The sequence below is a fragment of the Microcaecilia unicolor genome, chromosome 5, assembly GCF_901765095.1.
Source record: "Microcaecilia unicolor chromosome 5, aMicUni1.1, whole genome shotgun sequence".
NCBI lineage: Eukaryota > Metazoa > Chordata > Amphibia > Gymnophiona > Siphonopidae > Microcaecilia > Microcaecilia unicolor.
In genome coordinates, this window is record NC_044035.1 from 114,747,741 (window position 1) to 114,768,930 (window position 21,190).

Consider the following 21,190-nt stretch of genomic DNA (forward strand, 5'->3'; position numbering starts at 1 on the left):
TGGGTAACTACATAATGTTAATGGCAAAAGAACATAAGAATAGCCAGACTGGGTCAGACCAATGGTCCATCTAGCCCAGGATCCTGCTTTTAGCAGTGGCCAATTCAGGCCACAAGTAGCTGGGCAGAAACCCAATTAGTAGCAACATTCCATGCTACCAATCCCAGGGCAAGCAGTGGCTTCCCCATGTCTATCTCGATAGCAGGCTATGAACGTTTCCTTCAAGAAGTTGTCCAAACGTTTTGTAAAACCAGATATGGTAGCCACTGTTACCACATCCTCCAGCAATGAGTTCCAGAACTTAACTATTCTTTGAGTGAAACATTTTTTCCTCTTATTTGTTTTAAAATTTTTTCCATGTAATCTCATTGAGTGTCCCCTAGTCTTTGTACTTTTTGAAAGAGTGAAAAATCGATTCACTTTTAACCATTCTACACCATGAAGAGCCCTAACCTCTGTAACCTTTCCTTATATGGGAGGAGTTCCATACCCTTTATCATTTTGTTCACTTTTCTTTGAACCTTTTCTAGTTCTGCTATATCTTTTTTTGATAGATGGCTACCAGAATTAAACACCCCAAATTTTGGGCATGAGGATTTACATCAACTAAACCCAGGTATAAATCCCCATGCCTCAATTAGGAATGGATCCCTAGAATTCTATAACATTGCACACAAATCCTAGAACTGCCCACGCCCCTCCCATGGCCAAGCTTTCTTTTTGGATCCATGTAGAAAACTTTACGTGCACTTCTTTATAGAATAGCGACTATAAAGATGCACACATAAATTCCAATTGTTACCAATTAGCGCTGATAATTGATAGAGCCAAATTAGCACGTATTTTTGAGTGCTATATATAGAATTAGGGGGATTGCCTATATAAGAAGTTGAACACATGATTAAAACAAACATTTCCTCTTGGTACAACGGATGCACATTTTACTGCAGTGTGTCAGACAGTGTTATGGTTCCATGCTGTCAAAGGTGTTCCTTTCTTCATTTAAGCTGATGTCAAGATCACGCAGCTGTCTTAGGAATCCCATATTGGGGCAGATGTCTCGGTGAGAATTTACTATCTTGATGGCATTCACTAATGTTAAGTGTTCATGAATCATTAAATAGGCCAGTACCAAAGCTGCAGACCGACTCACTCCCATAGCACAGTGAACTAGGACTCTACCTGCAAAAATTCAGTAAGAAAAATCGTCAGTGTTTCATCTCTAACAAATGAAGTAAGATCAAGTCTGCACTGACTGCATGAGCTAAATCCAAAGAAAGAAAGGGTTTTCCATGGGTTAGGCCAGTTTTGCCCACTGCTTATATTTATTGCATGCAGGTACTTTCTCTGGCTCTAGTGGGATCACAATCCTTAAGTATTGTACCTGAGGCAATGGGAGGGTTAAGTGACTTGCCCAGAGTCACAAGGAGCTGCAGAGGGAATTGAACTGAGTGCCAACTAAGCGCTTGTTAACTCTAATAAACAAATCATTGGAGCCCATTAACTAATTATTTTGGGCACCAATTTTGGGTGTTCTTTACAGAATCCAGAGGTAAGTGGTTAGTTGTACAACAGGCCAGCTTATGGAACCTATTCTGTAGAGAAAAGTAGGCGACTACTTATCTTAACATAACAGTTCCACAAGTAACAGTGAACACGCATATATATGGGTACAAGCACTTACACCAGCCCTATAGTTGGTGGCAAAGGCTCATGCCTAGATATATGCATGAATGTGCATAAATTGTAGTATTCTATAATTTATGCACATACATATGTGTTCCATCCAAACTCTACCCAAGTCATGCTTTCTAACAAAGTAGGCACCATCAAAGCATGGTGTACTCTTACATTAGCTGGTATTCTATAAGAAGTCATTCACAGCTATCTAAAACTGAGGGTTATAGAATTACCCCCTAAGGGGGGAATTCTATAAATAGTGCTCAAAAATGGATGCCAGAAAAATCGGTGCTAAGCACTATTCTATACAGAGCTAGAGTTCTCTTACCACATGGCCTTGTTTGTCTGGGGTCTCTTTACCCACCGCAGTAAAAAGGGCCCTGGCGCATGGGGAAAACGGCTCCTGCCTCTAGCTCAGGGCCTTTTTTCCTGCAGCTTAGTAAAAGGACTCCATAGGTAGCAGTGACAAGTGCTGCCTATCCATATAGTAATGTTGAATATAAGTACTTTTTAAAATGGCGTGGCTGGTATTTTAAAAAAATGCTCATTGTCACAGCTGAATATTGACCTATATATTATCACAACTCAGTCCTCTCACAATCTAATTGCTTGGCCATGCTATTCTTTTTATAACTTCCTTCTATTGCAGCACCTGTTATTATTAGTTCAAGAAGTCCTTTTGGAAACATGCAAGCTCAGGGGCCCTTTTACTAAGCCGTGTAAGCGTCTACGTGTGCCCAACGCACACCAAAATGGAGATAGCTCCTGACTACAGCGTGGCTCTTGCGGTAATTTCATTTTTGGCATACGTCTGAAAAATAATTTTTATTTTCTGGTGCGCATCCGCTACGTGTGCCAAGTGGCATTTGATGCGCATAGGTCATTACTGCCCGGCTACCATGTGAGACTTTACCGCTAGGTCAATGGCTGGCTGTAAGGTCTCAGACCCAAAATGGACGTGCGCCAATTTTGATTTTGTCGCACATCCATTTTTGCCCCCAATTTTAAAAAGGCATTTTTTTTGCAGGCACGCTGAAAAATGGATCTGCATGTGCCCAAAACACGTGCCTACACTACCACGGGCCATTTTTCAGCACACCTTAGTAAAAGGACCCCTCAGTTTTGTAAATTTTAAGGCATCCTACTCTCAAATTTCAAATTCATCGAAATAAGGGAAACTTTTATGATAGATAAAATAGAACATTTTGTTCATTTATGAAAAAGATATTCTATTCTGTAACTTTTTAGGACAGTCATGAAACACTAATGAGATCATTTAGGCTTGTCGGTTCAGCTATAGTTCTTCGGTACCAGAAGTTCCTATTCGTTATAAAGTTCTTTACCTCCAGGTGTATCTAAGCCACGTTTTATAAAATTAGCAGCCTGGTAAAAGAAGACACTTATTTTAAATGATGGCTCATCATAAGCTTCGATTCCATAATAAGAAATGCAAAGGTCTTGATAGTATTGTGCTCCCGTGTTAACATTAAATCGCCCATCTGCTGCATTAACAATATGAGTAATTCCCAGATCTTGGAGAAGAAGTTTATTTTTAGCAGCCCACCTGTTGAAACAGAACATAATGTTTAATTATAAAATGGTTTTATTTTGAGTTACTCATTACCTAAGGAAAATCTTCCCAAACATGTCCTGGTGATGTCACAGTCAATCAGGTTCACGGGATATTCACAATTTTATTTGTTTGTTTATTTATTTATTTATTGCATTTGTATGCCACATTTTCCCACCCCTTTGGTAGGTTCAATGTGGCTTACATGTTTTTCAAGAGAGACTGTTACAGATTAACAGTTACAGATTAATGTGAAGAAGAGCACTTAGTACAAGAGATCAGCAATTGCGTAATCTGCATTTACAGTATATATGGGGCGGAATGGACATAATTGGCGAGATTGAGGCTTGCATTGTTGTTGTCCGTTTATGGGGTATTTCGGATATGTTTCGTTGCTCTCGAAAATTAGGCTGATGCTGAGGGAAAGAACTTCCTGAAAAGGCGTGTCTTTAGGTTTTTTCGGAAGTTCAGGTAGTTCGAGAGTTTCAGGTCTTTTGGCAATGAGTTCCAGAGTTGAATATGCATGAGGAAATTTGCATATATTGGGTCTCACTGTGGATATCCTGAAAATGTGACTGACTGTGGGGTCACATGAACAGCTCTGTAAAGCTCTCTTTAAAGCCAAAGGCATAACAAAGTGATTTACAACAGATATTTAAAATAAGCAGCTTGGACTGCTAAGGGGAAAGAGGATTAGTGGACAGGGCAAAAAAGGAGGGAGAGGGAACTCAAAGAGTGGTAGCGGGAGTGAAATATGACATAGTATTCAAACGATACAACAGGAGCAACTATAAGCAGCGAAATGCTTCCGTTTTGAAGATCTAATACTGAAGTGAGACGTAACTAAGACCATCAACAGCATGCAAATTAAACAAGTTTTGGTTCTGTTTTCAATGGATATTTGATAAAGACCTGCTTAGCGATGAGGGTGTCGGCACTGAATATTGCCAGTCCCCATATAACCACAGGCTCCTCCCCAACACCGTCACCAATACCACCCCTGACCTCCCCACCTTTTTTGTGAGCGGTCAGAGGCGATATTCAGCAGTACTGCCCGGTTTAGTACCGCTAAATATTATCAGGGGTTAAGTGGCCCCAGGGGATTGAAGTGGGCATTAGCCTCTCCTGCCTGCTTAAATTGCTTTGAATATCGGCCCCTGTCAGTGGCGTTCCGAGGGGTGCTGACACCCGGGGCGAATCGCCGATGCTCCCCGCCCCCCCGGGTGCAGCACCCCCGCGTTCAGCGTGACCCCCCTGGCAAAGGGACACCCCCCCTACCCCGGCGAAAGAACCCCCCCGGGTGCACGCCGCTGGGGGGGTGCCGCGCGCCGGTCAGTGTCGTTGGTTTCCATGCTCCCTCTGCCCCGGAACAGGAAGTAACCTGTTCCGGGGCAGAGGGAGTACATAAGTACATAAGTAGTGCCATACTGGGAAAGACCAAAGGTCCATCTAGCCCAGCATCCTGTCACCGACAGTGGCCAATCCAGGTCAAGGGCACCTGGCACGCTCCCCCAAACGTAAAAACATTCCAGACAAGTTATACCTAAAAATGCGGAATTTTTCCAAGTCCATTTAATAGCGGTCTATGGACTTGTCCTTTAGGAATCTATCTAACCCCTTTTTAAACTCCGTCAAGCTAACCGCCCGTACCACGTTCTCCGGCAACGAATTCCAGAGTCTAATTACACGTTGGGTGAAGAAAAATTTTCTCCGATTCGTTTTAAATTTACCACACTGTAGCTTCAACTCATGCCCTCTAGTCCTAGTATTTTTGGATAGCGTGAACAGTCGCTTCACATCCACCCGATCCATTCCACTCATTATTTTATACACTTCTATCATATCTCCCCTCAGCCGTCTCTTCTCCAAGCTAAAAAGCCCTAGCCTTCTCAGCCTCTCTTCATAGGAAAGTCGTCCCATCCCCACTATCATTTTCGTCGCCCTTCGCTGTACCTTTTCCAATTCTACTATATCTTTTTTGAGATACGGAGACCAGTACTGAGCATGGAAACCAATGACGCTGACCGGCGCGCGGCACCCCCCCAGCGGCGTGCACCCGGGGCGGACCGCCCCCCCACCCCCTTGGTACGCCTCTGGCCCCTGTATATTTTCCCTTACTGTTTCAGACGCTCATTCTGGACTTTGTGTGGACTTTTACAAGAGAGTAATTCTAAAAGTGTCAGTTTACACCAATGCCATATATATATATATGCAAAAGAATCCTTTCTCCTCATAGTCAAGGAGAAGAGGGAGGGCAAAGCAGAAATATTATCTGAGTAGCAGTGGTTTTCAGCCACTATCCAGACAATCTGTATGTTTAGTTCAGGCTTGCTGAGCGACAGGCTACAATGTATATTCAGTCCCATTATAATTTAAGCACTGGCATTTAAATTAAAACATTGACTACAGTGCTGAATGTTACCCCTCCTCCCCCAATGCCTGATAACATTCCAGATGTGCAGTTGCAATAAACAGAAACTTACTTTTCTGTTATTCTTTATTGATAGTGGGGTCCTTTTACAAAGGCTTGCTAGCATTTTTAGCGTGCTCTAAAAATAAGCGAGCGCTAAATGCTAGAGACGCCCATATATTCTTATGGGCATCTCTATTGTTTAGTGTGCACTAATCATTAGCGCATGCTAAAAACGCTAGTGCGCCTTTGTTAAAGACCCCCCCCCCTGTATATATTATTTTACAGTATCACAGAATTACTCTACATAGCCTAAACTCTCCTTGAAATCTTTGAAAGTGAATAATGGATCTTACGCATCTCCCACATAGAGGTTAGGCCAGACTTGGTCCACATGGTTATCAGAACCTCCTTTTTGCCAGAAAAGGCGCTGAAGCTCACACATCATTGGCGTCATGTAGTCTGCAACAGCTTTTCTTTTGCATAATCGTGAGCAGCAGTCCCTGGTTCTAAACATTCTTCTTTTTATTGGTGTGCTGAAAATGTCTTCGAAATGAAATATTTTCTAGAATACAAAGTTCTATAGATAAATAATCCTGCACAGCATGGATTTCTAATTAATAAGGCTACATATTACAGAGTCTTAGGAAATAAAATAGTGCTGGTTAGCCACCAACTAGATTCAGCACAGTAACTGACCATAGAAGCCTGCTGAATCCAGGGGCATAGAAAGCAGTCCATTTGGTGGGGGGGGGGGGGGGGGGGCAAAGTAGATTGGAGGGACCTTGCATTTTCTCTCTGCTATCCCCACCATCCTGTGCGGGTCCAGCAATGATCTCTGCTGCTCCTTCCCCCCCCCCCCCCCCCTATGTGGACTCTCAGTGTCTATCTGCTCCCCCCACCTCGGTAGTCCTCCAGTTCTGGCATGTGACCAGCAGAGGCAGTGAAACGGTCTGCCTATGACCACTCCTGCTGGGGCCTTTCCTCTGTCATGTCCCATCTCCTGTGATGCAACTTCCTGTGGGTGGACATGACAGAGGAAAGACCCCCTGCAGAACCATTCACAGGCAGTCTGTTTCACTGCCTCTGCTGGTCACATGCCTTGACTGGAGGAGCAACTTCCGGGGGAAGAGCAGAGAGAAACGCTGGATCCACTCTGGGAAGGAAGGGGGGAGCAAGCAGAAGTGAGCAGCTGTAGAGATCAATGCCAGACCTACATGGTGGGCGTAAGGGAGGAACTGCTATTTTAGCTACACCACTGACTGAATCTGGCATGGATGTGGGCACACAAATAAAAGTTTAGCCATGGTTATTTTCAACATAAAGGCCTTCCTTTGTGTGATGTACCCACTTCAAGTTTTTCCTGATGTTGCTCAGGCAACACTTTCTTCACCTTAAAATCATGGGTCCTTGCTCTGGAAACTTACTTTTTTTTTTAAGTTTCCATGCAAGCATCTTGTGACTTTTGAGGGTAATCATATATTTTTTAAATTCCATACATTTGGAACAATTTCTTTTGGGTAAATCTGGTGGTGTTAAGTAGGATATGATGGAAATATAATAGGTTGAATTATGAAACATATTATTCCTATTTCTTTTTTTTATTAATTTTAATTCCTTCTTCCTTTCCCCATACTATTTCCTGTTAATTTTGGGTGTTAATGTCATCTTTTTCTGTTTCTATTTTTGGAAAAATGTTTGGAAATTGAAAAATAAAAATAATATTTAGCCATGGTGAAATGGGAAATATAAATTGCTTTTATTTTCCATGCCTCCTCTTTCAGGTTTATGCCTGCAAGTACATTAATCCTCATAAGGTAGATAATTAAATTATTGGTGGTTTGACAGACCCCTTTGGGTGGATTTGCTTTGATTATTGCCCCCCTCAAAAATTTTCACATATTTTTTTTCAGATACTTTAAGACAAAGCAGTGAACATAATTGCCTTCCCTGACCAAATTCGGCTCCTAGAGGGCTTCCAAAAATACACAGATAAAAGTACAGATGTTGTTCACATGTAGATATATTTTTACCTGCATATGTCAGGGCCAGCAAGGGCCTGGTAATAGACATGTGCCATGCTGGACATGAGCCTCCCTTCCTCTTGGAGTATGTTCCCATTCCATACCATACCATACCAATACATGTCATATATTCCTCTATATCTCCATAGGATTCATTACAGATTACAAAGAAGAAAGCATCTTATTCAGATGGAATTACAAAAAAAAAAAACTACATTGATTCTAAAGGCCCTGTTTACTAAGCCACGTTATAGGCACATTAACCATGTACGCATGTTAGCGTATGCGCCTACAATATCTTTATAGTTGTCTACACAGTTAGCATGCGGGCTAATTGTAGGTGCATTAAAAACATTAATGTGCCTTAGTAAACAGGGTCCTAAATTTGTAAATCATAAAGTCTTCAGTTTTCTAAAAACAAAAAAAGACCATATATAGTTCTAAGTTGATATGGCAAATCATTCCAAATTTTAACTGCCAAATATTGGAAAGAATATATTAGAATTTTTTGAAAAGTTTACCATTTTTAAAAGAAGGAAACAACAAAAGATTAGTATTGATCCCCATGGGAAGTACATCTGGTAGATAATAACCTCAAATATTTTGACCAGCCAAATCTTTAAAAAAACATACAAATCATTTTAAACTTAATTAGTAAATTAACCGAAAGCCAGTGCAGCTTTCTGAAAAAAGGAGTCACTCTTTCAGATCTGCCAGTTCCTTCTGTGTCTTTGTGGGAAGGTTATGTCCTTTTTTGTCTTCCCTGCTTTGTCTGTCTGTTAAATATGTCCTGTCTGATTTACTCTGCTAGGGGGTTTATATGTTCTGTTTCTGGGCTGGTCCAGCACCGGGTCATTATAAGTGCATTGCTGCTTCTTGTTTCCATGTTTCTGTTCTGTGCCTTGGATTCCAGGTGCCCTTGAATCTCTTCTCTGTGTCTTAGATTCCCACTGACCATGTTTGTTGTTTTCCTTGAAATCTTGTCCTGTGCTTAGTCTCCTATGTAATCATGTTCCATACTTATATATCATTGATGGGCTAAATGGACTCCATTATAGGTAAGTGAAGTGTAGGGTGGCTGGAATCTTGCAGTAGGATGTGCATGCACAGATTCTCAGTGCCTCTACTGTAAGCAATGCAAATTTGTCTGTTGTCTGACATCAGTAGCTGCCAGGTAGAGCAAAACATGATCTTTGGACCTTTTAGTCTCTTCCAGAAAGAGAGAGAGTAGCTACTAGTACCCTATTATAATCAGAGGGAGGGAATAGTTTTGTTAGGAGTATAAAAGCCTATCTTAAATGTGAATAACTGTCTTTGGCTTTCTGCCTTCCCGGCCTCTGATCATACATGGGTGTAGTTTGGGGGGGCAAAGGGGGCAGTGCCCCCCAAACAGCTTGCCACCTCCTGACCCGAGTGCTGCGCCATCTCCCTCTCTCCATCCACCCTCTTCCCATAGCACTCCCACTCCTGTCCTCTCCTCTCCCCTACCTCTCCTCCGATCTGCAGTCTTCAAGGTGTCCGAACCAGTTCAGGGCCACCGGCAGTGTTAGTGATGTAAGCATGCTGCCTTCAGCCTACCCTGGAAGCCTTCTCTCTGCAGCATTCTGCCTAAGCGGGAACAGGAAGTTGTTGCAGAGAGAAAGCTTCCAGGCAGGCTGATGGCAGCGTGCTTACATCGCTAACGCTGCCAGCGGCCCTGAACCGGTCTGGACACCTTGAAGACTGCAGACCAGAGAAGGGTATGTTTTTTTAATATATTTGATTTTTATATGTGTTGAGTCTGATGGAAGAGACCTTGGGGTGTTGGTGTCGGACGATATGAAGGTGAAGAAGCAATGTGACAAGGCGATGACCGTGGCTAGAAGGATGCTAGGCTGCATAGAGAGGGGTATAACCAGCAAAAGAAAGGAGGTGTTGATGCCCCTCTCTGCAAGTCATTATTGAGGCCCCACTTGGAGTATTGTGTTCAGTTTTGGAGACCGTATCTGGCTAAAGATGTAAAAAGACTGAAAGCAGTGCAAAGAAAAGCTATGAAAATGGTATAGGATTTGCGTTGCAAGCCATACAAGGAGAGACTTGCCGACCTGAACATGTATATCTTGGAGGAAAGGAGAAACAGGGGTGACATGATACAGACGTTCAAATATTTGAAAGGCATTAATCCGCATACGAACCTTTTCCAGAGACGGGAAGGTGGTAGAACTAGAGGACATGAATTGAGGTTGCTGGGGGACAGACTCAGGAATAATGTCAGGAAGTATTTTTTCACGGAGAGGGTGGTGGATACATGGAATGCCCTCCCACGGGAGGTGGTGGAGATGAAAACGGTAATGGAATTCAAACATGCGTGGGATATACACAAAGGAATCCTGTTTAGAAGGAATGGATCTATGGAATCTTAGCGGACATTGAGTGGTGACACCGGTATTTGGAGAATAAAACCGGTGCAGGGCGGACTTCTATGGTCTGTACCCTGAGAAAGGCAGGGACAAATCAAACTCGGATATACATATAAAGTATTACATACCATGTAAAATGAGTTTACCTTGTTGGGCAGACTGGATGGACCGTTCAGGTCTTTATCTGCCGTCATTTACTATGTTACTATGTAAGAGGATTATTAAAGTTATCTTTGCACCATTGCTATTGTTGCATTTCTTTGGTTATCTCGACTGTTGTCTGTGCCATATCGTGTGCTGTGGAGGTTGGTTCTTCTGGTTTGTTATACATTTGATGGTATTGAGCGAATGTAGGGTAGTTCTAGCAGCTCCATTGTTTGACATTTTCAGTGGTTCTTTAGCGATAAGAGAGGTCCTGAAGGACTAGATATAGGTGAGTGTGGTTCCTCTTCTCAAAATGGAAATGTGGAACAAGCTGGAAACTAAAGACCTCAATGGGAAGCTAATTATTGGAATTCTTGCTAAAACAACACAGTTTTGCATTCCAGCAGCCAAGGCAGTATGGTTTTACTAGAGGTAGGTCTTATCAGATATGGATCTGACCAGTTTCTTTGACTGTGTAACAAGATCTGGATTGTGAAAAAGCATTAGATATGGTGTACTTCAACAAGACTTTTGACATGGTTCTAAATAGACAATCCATAAATAAACTATGGTGTGCTACAGGGATTGGTCCCTTGGGGGTTTTTTTTCCAACTTTTTTATAAGTGATATTGTGGAAGGGCAGTTAAGAACAGTTTGCTTCTTTATGGATAACATTAGAATCTGCAACAGAGTAAATACCCTGGAACGTGGAGATTAGATGAGGATGGATCTAGAGAAGACCGAGGAATGGTCTTGAGTCTAGCAGCCAAGATTTAAATGCTAAAAAATGCAGGGTCATACATTTGACCCCCAAAACCGTGAGGGTATATAGTACAGTATGGTAGTCACTTTAGAAGCTCTGTTCGCAGTTTATCTGTGTAAATACAGACATTTACATCTGTATCTTGGATACATATAGAAAACATAGTTTTAGAAAGCAAGTATTAATACGTGCAAAGGAAAGGAAGAAGACAAGAGAAGAGAGAAGAAATGGAAAAGCCAGCCTGGAAAAGAATTTAGGAGATGACTGACACATGGAAAGTGGAAAAGAGACTGGAACCACAATTAGAAAATTAAAATGCTCAGACAAGAAAAGAAAGCATTTTTATTTAATGCTTTTTAAGGACTTAATGTGCTTGCTTTGTGAAATGTACATTATTTTCTACTTTTGTATTTTGCAGCATGCAGGAAAAATACATTTCTGTTTCTCTTTTACCAATATTTGCACTGCTTAAAGAGTCTGACTTTCTTGAGGGAATCACTATCAGTTTTTGTGGGCTACTATTTTGTATCATGTGAGGGTCTGTCTACTTTAGCCTAGTGCGTGTGTGTTGTTCTTGTTGTTTTTTTAATAACCATAATGAATATTTATGAGATGTATGCAAATGAATATGCTAATTTGCCAAGCCACACCCTTTGCCCCCCCCCCCCTGAAATGGTCAAACTATGCCCATGACCCAAGGGAAGAGCTCTTCCCGCTTAAACCTTAGCCATATAGATTCCAGCAGTCTACAGACTTTATATTGTGCTATTGTAACTGGTATAAGAAAGTCAAGGAGTGAACGAGGAGCACATAAGTGGCAGAAACCACTTAGACATCTGCCCTGTTGGATGCCTAAGGAAATGGGAAACCCTCTATACTCCTTTCGAGAAAACGAGAAGAAAGGACAGACTGAGTTATAATGGGCAGTTCTATAAATTTTGCTTCAGTCACCTTAGTCTGGGAGCCCCAGAGCCAATTCTATAACGGCATCTTGGGGTCAAGATTTGGTTACGGAATACTAGAGTATATTGGCATTGGTGCACCTTCTTATGTCACATCAATGGCAGACGTAAACTGGCATGCCTAAGGGGGTCTTTAACAAAGGCACTGTTCCCCTGACAGCATTACAGGTATACAATTTATTTATTTATTTATTTGCATTTCTATCCCACATTTTCCCACCTATTTGCGGGCTCAGTGTGGCTTACAATACATTGTGAATGATGGAAGTACAATTGGTTGCGGTACGATTATGGGTTACATTATGAAGAGTTATGTAAAACAGAGTAAATTCAGGATATCATTTAGGAATAGAACAGCGGAATAAACCAGTGGTGAATTGAGAGGGGGACAGAACAGTATCGAGGGAACATAAAGGTCTAACATTTTTATCTGTGGGTAGGGTTTTAAGAATGGTGAGGATACGGGAGAAGAGACTTCAGAAGGGAGTGTATTGGTGCGTATCTATTAGTTTGTATGGACTTCATGTGTTTTGATCCTTGCCGTAGATTTTCTCAAAGAGATAAGTCTTCAGTAGTTAATAATCAAAGAACTCTGTTCTGGCCACAGAAATAGCTTCTGCTATTACCCTCCTTAAAGCTTCAACAGATCATATGTGCACCCACATACTGGACAGCAGTTAGACCTTTTACTGGTCTAATGGTGGAAAGCACTAATTAAGCAAGAGGCCATAAACATTAAAAAGTAATAACTTACATAACTTATTTTGCTAGGTACAAGAAATTCTACAAAGCTACAATGAATTCTTAGCATCAAGAGCTTAGGAGAAAATCTATAACTGTGCACATCCATTTAGGTCCCCTGAGGATGCATAGTGAAAGCCTATTCTATAACATAAGGCTCCAGTCCTGGGTTTACCCCTGTGCATGCTGGGAATTGTAGTCTTGTTTTTCTGAGGGAATGCAATGGGGAAATCTGAACTTCAAAGTCTGTGCATGCAATGGGGTAGACCTCGGACTGAATCAACCCTGTTCTGTGAATCTGGATCCAGTTGGCAGCCTTTCTATAATAGAATCTGGGCACCCAGAATCCATTGTAAAATATTAACATAACCTGGAATCAGCTTAGTTTACATTTACATGCTCACAGTTATACTGACCAAAGACGTGGTGGTGTAACTGGAGTCACAAAAATGTGGCAGGGACATGCACAACTTACAGCAAGCCTCGACAAATTTTCACTAAATCTAAGAGCCAGGAGCCAGAAGCTGAGACCTCTCTCACGTTTCCTTCCCCACCCTCAACATTGTCCACAGTGAATTTTATGTTTCTTGGGGGGTGGGGGTGGGAGAGAAGAGAGATGGGAATCCCCTGCCAGATCAGCAGTAGCTTTTTCAGAAACTGATTTACTAAGGATCTTTTCCTATTCTATGTCCCTGGGCACCAGAGTGCAAGTTCTAAGCGTCATGATGACCGGGCACCTGGGATTTGTCGATTGTCGAGTTGCATGTGTAAATGGAAGCCCTGCCCATTATCTGCCCTGCTCCACCCATATACACGCCCCCCTTGTATTTACACACTATGTCAGGTGAGCCATTACAGAAGAGTGCTTAGGCACCTTCCTAGCACTTTTGCGGGTAAGTGTACATTTACACATGTATGCTGGTAGTCTCTAAAGTTATGCACACAAGGGACGTGTAAATGTGGGCACCCAGTGTTAGAAATGCCCTTTTACCCTGAATTCTATATAGCGTGGCTAAAATTGCGCATGCAAATCCAGTTGTATTCTGGATTTCCGCATGCAATTTAATTGCTTTAGAAGCCAATCAGTGCCAATAATTGCCACTTAACAAGCAATTATTGACTAATTGGCGTTAATTAGAATTTATATGCACAACTTGCTAGGCATATTCTGTAAAGTGCAACGTGTAAATTCTAATGTGCACTGCCAAAAAGGGGGCATGGCCATGGGTATGGAATGGGCAGACCGTGGGCATTCTGCAAATCTACACGCAGGGTTATAGAATACACCTGCTGTACATCTAACTTAGGTGCCAGTATTTATACAAAGATTTATCTGGTATAAATGGACGTGTCTAGAGTTAGGCACAAACAAGGTCACTAAGCGTATTATATCAAGGCATGGTTTACAGTATACACCTAGGCGAAAATAATTTCGGCGACAATTTTTCAGGTGCCGTATGTAGAATCTAGTCCTTACTGTCTAAGTTGGTGCTTTGAGGCAAATGGCAGATAAAGGGAAGTGGCAAAGGTCACAGCAGTGGTACAAGCATGGCTTAGACTCATATATCCTGGTTCCTAGCACTTTAATCTTAGATATAAATGGAGACGCTTGTACAATCAGAAATCAGGAAGAAGCAACAGGTGTTTAATCACCAATCATTTCATATACATCAGTTGTGATATTTATATGCAGTAACCATACCTTCCATGTGCTAATCCCTTCCTTTTGAATGGCTGCAGATAATAACTCGGACGCATTCCTTTAGCATGCAATCATAACGGTGGCTCCAATTCCCCAGCTGGATTCCTGACTTTTGAGCAGTTTTGGTGTCCTCAGCATCGTGTAGGTGATTGGTCAATCGCATTATTCCTCTTTCTGAGATGTTACTAGCCTCTCATGAGGTCCTATTGTCTCGAAAAAAAGCTCCTTAATCTCTTTCTTTGAATGATCATCACAGTCGTGCTTTTTGATACAGTACATTCCGTGTGTATATTCCAAGAATGACACAGTGAGAAACATACAACCTAAATTTTAAAAAAGAAAAAAGAAAGAAAGAGAGGGAGATAGAAGCAAGAAAAGTCCTTTCCTAAAACACTAAACATAAAATGACTGAAGCAAGGTGTAAAGTTGAAGCTACAGGTGACATCACTCCTGTTTTGTCAGTGTCACAATTGGGCAAGCTTCAGGGAGCAAGTGCCACACAGAGGGAGTGGTACAGGAAATTACAGGACTCAGTACCTGGGTAGTGAGAAATAAAAGGACGCAGAACTCAGAGTGTGGCATGAACAGGGTTGAATGTGGCGTTGAGAAAGATTCTGGAATGAGAATGCATGCATCTGTGTTTAGTTCATATCCTCAGTAACTAAGTGAGAATGTGCTCTATTTCTCATGGATTGCCATGCAGATAAACATGATAAAGGGTCATACTGAGATAGCAATATGTGAATAGTGACGCCTTTCAAGAGTTTAATCAAGGTGCCTTAAAAACGAGATATATTTACTACATGGAAATCTTAGCAGTATAAAAGCAGACTTCAGTTTCACAGATAAATGTATTTTAATAGATACATCTCTCTTTTTTAACCACCTTTATTTTTCTACTTAATTTGGTATTGGCCTCTACTGTGGTGCCATGACATATATTTATTCTGATTTTACCCCACTTTTAATTCTCTCTTCATCCATTGCAGCGATGGTTTTGTATCAGGGGACCACAGAACATAGTTCCTTTCCTAAATCTGATGCATATCTGCCCTGTGACTACTCACTAGATGTCACCATTGCAAGATGACTGGGACTCATTTCCCCCTGAGACTGGGACTGCATATTACCTCTCAATATCTTGCACATTAGTTGGCGACAGCATAAGAAGCAGAAGCCAGTTTGGAGAATCAAACCCATTTCTTTTGCCTGGCAAAATGTAATACTGCTCATTGGGTCAGCCCCTTATTTCTTTTTAAAATTAATTTTTGCAACTTGCAAACTTAAATAAATTTGCCAAATAAATACCAAATTAAAGGGGTCCTTTTACTAAGGTGCGCTAACAGATTTAGAGCACGCTAAATGATAAGACACCCTTAGGAATATAATGGGCTTCTTATCAAACAGCTTGAAAAATCAAGGAGGCTTTGTACAGCAAAGAAGATCCTGCTTAAAAAGATGCCCTTTTCTGTGTCCTTTTGTTGGAAAACAAATGCCTACTTTCTTTCCTGTGAGAAAAAGGTGAAGAAACAGCTTTTAAAGCTTTTGAAAGAAAAAAAATTATAAGAAAAAGAAAAAATGTCTATTTTCTTTCCTGTGAGAAAAAAAGGTTAAGGTGCGCATGTGCGACTAAATTCTGCCGAGGCTGTAGGGACAGTGTTGGGATATTTTTGACATCACTTCCTATCATGTGAACCCATCCAATATGGCAGCTAGTAATGCAAACAGGAAGTGACGTGATGCATTCGTGGTGGCTGCCATCTTGAAAAAGGGGTATGACTATGATGTCACTTCTTGTGACATCACCAAAAGGGTGGATGTTGGGGCGGGGCTATGCAAATACGGCAGTGCAAGGGGTGTCTTTATGCAAAAAGGGCAGGGTTTGGGCGGGGTCATCATATCCGGTGACATCATCCCTGGCATGGGGTCTGGGCAGTGGCGTAGCAAGGGCGGGGCGGAGGGGGCAGTCCGCCCCGGGTGTCATCGGGTGGGGGGGTGCTCCGCTCCTGCTGCTCCGCCTTTAAAAATTTTTTTTCGAATCGCCGGAGAGTGGCAGGCACCTCACGTCTGCCCTGCTAGTAAAGAAGATCTCGTCAACGTCGTCGCCCTTCCCACATTGAGTCCCGCCCCCCTCTGAGGCAACTTCCTATTAACACGAGGGCGGGCGGAACTCAGTGTGGGAAGGACGACGACAACAATGAGATCTTCTTTACTAGCAGGGCAGACACGAGGCGCGCTGCCTGCCACTCTCCGGCGCTTCGAAAAAATTTTTTTAAGGCAGGACAGGGTAGGAGCAGCAGGAGAACGGATCTCAGCTGTCGGGTCGGGGGGGACTCAGAGGGGAGAAGGGGATTGGGGAGGGGTGGGGAGCTCAGAGGGGTGCTTAAAGGGGATTAGGGAGGGTGGGGGAGCTCAGAGAGGGGAGAAGGGGATTGGGGAAGGGTGGGGGAGCTCAGAGAGGTGCTTAAAGGGGCTTAGGGAGAGTGGGGAGCTCAGAGAAGGGAGAAGGGGATTGGGGAAGGGTGGGGGAGCTCAGTGGGGTGCTTAAAGGGGATTAGAGAGGGTGGGGAGCTCAGAGAGGGGAGAAGGGGATGGGGAGGAGTGGGGGAGCTCAGAGGGGTGCTTAAAGGGGATTAGGGAGGGTGGGGGAGCTCAGATGGGTGCTCAAAGAGGGGAGAAGGGGAGGGGGGAGGGGAGTGCTAAGAGGGAGAAGGGGTCTGAAGCTGGAACTGGGGTCTGACAAGGGGGCAGGAGGGAAAATGGGTCCATGCCTGGGGCAGGTGGGAGAATGGGTCTGGGGCTGAAAAGGGGGGATGCAAGGCATGTGGTGGATGAAGGGGGCTGAAACTGTGGGGACTAGGGGCTTTATAGGGGACAGGCAGAACTGGCTGGGGCTGAAGCTTGGGACTGGTGAGAGAAAAGGGCTGGGGTTGAAACTAGGGGCTGAAAATAGGACAGGGAGAAGTGGCTGGGGCTGAAGCTCGGGACTGATGGGAGAAAAGGGCTGGGGACTGGTGGGATAGTGGGACTGAAAAGGGGGGCAGGTGGGAGATGTGGGCTGGGGCTGGAACTAGGGGCAGGTGGAATAAGGGGGCTGGAACTGGGGGCTGAAAAAAGGGGGCAGAGAGAGAGGGGATAGAAGGGGGGAGCGTGAGGGAGGGCAGACCCTGGATAGATGGTAGAGGGAGGGCAGACGGTGGGTGGAAGGGGAGAGAGAAAGGGCAGACTGGGGCAAATGGTGGATGGAAGGGGCAGAGATAGAGGGCAGATGTTGATGGAAGGGGGAGAGAGAGATGGCAGACTGGGGCAGATGGTGCATGGAAGGGGCAGAATTGGATGGAAGGGAGAGAGGGCAGACAGTAGATGGAAGGGGCAGAGAGAGAGGGCAGACACTGGATGGAAGGGGCAGAGAGAGAGGGCAGACACTGGTTGGCAGAGAGAGAGCGAAGACAGATGCTGGATAGAAGGAAGACAGTGAAAAGATGAGGAAAGCAGAAACCAGAGACAACGAACTGTAAATATATATTTTTATTTTTTGTTTGCTTTAGGATAAAGTAGTATTGTAGCTGTGTTAATAAATGTTTATAATAGAACATGTAAATAAGGTAATCTTTTATTGGACTAATTTTAATACATTTTACTTTTTCGGAGAACAAAACCCCCTTCCTCAGGTCAGGATAGGACACTGTAACAGTACTATACTGAATTAACCTGAGGAAGGAGGTTTTGGCCTCTGAAAGCTAAATGTATTAGTCCAATAAAATGATATTATTTGTTTTATTTCTATTTGTTAGTTTGTAAAGTGGTGATTGGTATTTGTTAGTTTTTTCAAATTTACATCTGCTGTCTTTATATTTTGCACAGTACTAGAGGACATTTTCTGTTTCTGTGGTGTTGCATTGTATGCAGAGTCTGGCATCGGGGGTTCAGTTTAATTTTTGTCTAAATAGAAAGTTTATGATTACTTATTCTATAGTGGATTAGGGTGTATCTGTATTTGTGAAAAAGACATGGCTTTCAGTTGGCATTGACTGTGCAGGATCGACGATCTGTACTAATCTGTCTGTTTTCATTTTACAATAGGTGAATTGATGTTCTAGTGCTCACTGTAGTGTCTAAGATGCTTTCCTTTTCCTTGTGTGACTCATACAAATTACTGCTTATGGTATGGTAGAATTGCTCTATAGGTCCTGAGTGTTTTGTATTCTCGGTATGCCTAGTGCTGGATTTCGGGGGGGGGGGGGTGTTAAAAAATGACCAGCCCCGGGTGTCAACTACCCTAGCTACGCCACTGGGTCTGGGTGTGGTTTGGGAGGTTATGTTATGAAAAGGGGAGGGAAGTGGGCATGGCTTGGATGTGTCCTTAGTTCGAATTGGCTGAAAATCGGAAGTGAGTGTGGCACTTGTCATATTTGACGAAAGCTATGGACATATACTACCCCTGTGGATTGAAATTCCATGTGTAAAGGGGAAAAGGATTGTGATAGGAGTGTACAACCATCCACCTGGCCAGGATGAACAGACAGATGTAGAAATGTTATAAGAAATTAGGAAGACTAACAAACTGGGTAACACAATAATAATGGGTGATTTCAATTACCCCAATATTGACTGGGTAAATGTAATATCATGGCATGCTAGGGACAAAATCAAGGATTGCTTTATGGAACAGTTGGTACAGGAGCCAAGAGGAGGAAAAATTCTAGACCTAGTCCTTAGTGGACCGTGTGATCTGGTGCAGGAGGTAATGGTGCTGGGGTGGTTTGATAACAGTGATCATATTTGATAGCAGCTCTGGAGTAAGTACATAGCATTTAACTTTCTAAAAGGAGACTATGATAAAATGAGAAGAATGGTGAAAAAGAAACTTAGAGGAGCAGCTAAGAAAGGTCAAAAGTTTACATCAAGCGTGGATACTGTTCAAAAATACCATCCTGGAAGCCCAGGCCAAATATATTCCATGTATTAAAAAAGGAGTAAGAAAGGCCAAATGACATCTGTCAAGGTTAAAATGTGAGGTGAAGAAAGCTATTAGAGTTAAATCTTTCAGAAAATGGAAAAAGGATCTGACTGAAAATAATAAGAAACAGCATAAGGAATGGCAAGTCAAATGCAAAGCGCTAATAAGGAAAGCAAAGATAGACTTTGAAATAAAGATTGCGTTGGAGGCAAAAACACATAGTAAAATCTTTTTTAGATATAATAGAAGGAAGAAGCCGGCAAAAGAATCAGTTGGACCACTAGATGACCGAGGGGTAAAAGGGACACTCAGGGAAGACAAAGCCATAGCAGAGAGATTAAATGAATTCTTTGCTTCTATCTTCACTGAGGAAGATTTGGGAGAAATACCGGTGCCAGAAATGGTATTCAATGCTGACGAGTCAGAGAAACTGAATCAAATCTATGTAAACCTGGAAGATGGAATAGGGCAATTTGACAAATTGCAGAGTAGCAAATTGCTTGGACCAGATGGTATTCATCCCAGAATACTAATAGAATTGAAAAATGAACTTGCAGAACTATTGTTAGTAATATGTCATTTATCTTTAAAATCAAGCATGGTATCGGAAGATTGGAGGGTGGCAAATATAACAATGATTTTTAAAGAAAGGTTCTAGAGGTGATCCAGGAAATTATAGACTGGTGAGCCTGACGTTGGTGCCAGGCAAAACAGTAGAGACTATTATAAAGAAGAAAATTATAGAGCATATTCAAAAGCATGGATTAATGAGACAAAGTCAACATGGATTTAGTGAAGGGAAATCTTGCCTCACCAATCTACTACATTTCTTTGAAGGGATGAACAAACATGTGGATAAAGGTGATATTGTGTATGTGGATTTTCAAAAGGCATTTGACAAAGTATCTCATGAAGGACTCCACAGAAAACTGGCAAGTCATGAGATAGGCGGTAGTGTTCTATTGTGGATTAAAAACTGGTTAAAAGATAGAAAACAGAGAATAGGGTTAAATGGTCAGTACTTTCAATGGAGAAGGGTAGATAGTGGGGTTCTGCAAGGTTCTGTGCTGGGACCGCTGCTTTTAACACATCCTATATAATAAAAACCAACCTCAACGTTCTGAAGCTGACTCCCTGGCTTCAGTGAAGGGTTTAAAGCTTCTGAAGCTAAGGCTCCATCTCTGTAAGCTCCGCCCTCCAGTACTTCCGGGTTCGTCACAAGCAGAAGTGACCAACCACATGAGGTTTCTCGGCTTCAGAATGTTGGAGGTGCATTCTATTAAATAGGATTGGTCAGTTCCTTGAAGCACAGCCAGAGCTCAGCGTCCTGCACAGTAACGCTCAGACACCAGAGAGAGAGAGGGGGGGGGGGGGCCTGACACCAGAGAGAGGGAGGGAGGGGGGGCCTGACACCAGAGAGGGGAGGGGGGGAGGTATCTCTGTCACACACACACACTCTCTCTCACAGTCAATGTCTTTCTCACTCTCACTCTCACACACTGTCTCTCACACACTCTGTCTCACACTGTATCACATTCACTCTCTATGTATCACACAGTCACTCACACACTCTCTTGGTCTCATACACTCAGTCTCACAGAGAGTCTGTGTCTCACACACTCTCTCGCACACATTGTATCTGTGTGAAACACACTCTCTCTCTCACACACTGTGTCTCACATACGCACTTGCACACACTCTCATTCTCATACACACACTCTCTCTCTCACAGACACACTTGCACCCAGACTCACTCTCTCTCTCACACACACACACTCGCACATACACTCTCTCAAACATACACACTCCGAGGAAAACCTTGCTAGTGCCCGTTT

General features: G+C 42.8%; 1 protein-coding gene across 1 annotated transcript in view; it reads right to left on the minus strand.

Annotated features, from left to right (window-relative positions):
• Nucleotides 1–964: 964 nt before the first annotated feature.
• LOC115471275 (dual specificity protein phosphatase 13-like) overlaps nt 965–21,190 on the minus strand; it is a 30,571-nt gene continuing 10,345 nt past the window's right edge. The window contains exons 3-5 of the mRNA XM_030204976.1: nt 6,017–6,225; nt 3,024–3,244; nt 965–1,182 (exon numbers count right to left, since the gene is read on the minus strand). Coding sequence (XP_030060836.1) covers nt 965–1,182; nt 3,024–3,244; nt 6,017–6,225 — 648 coding nt within the window. The remainder of the gene's footprint in view (nt 1,183–3,023; nt 3,245–6,016; nt 6,226–21,190) is intronic.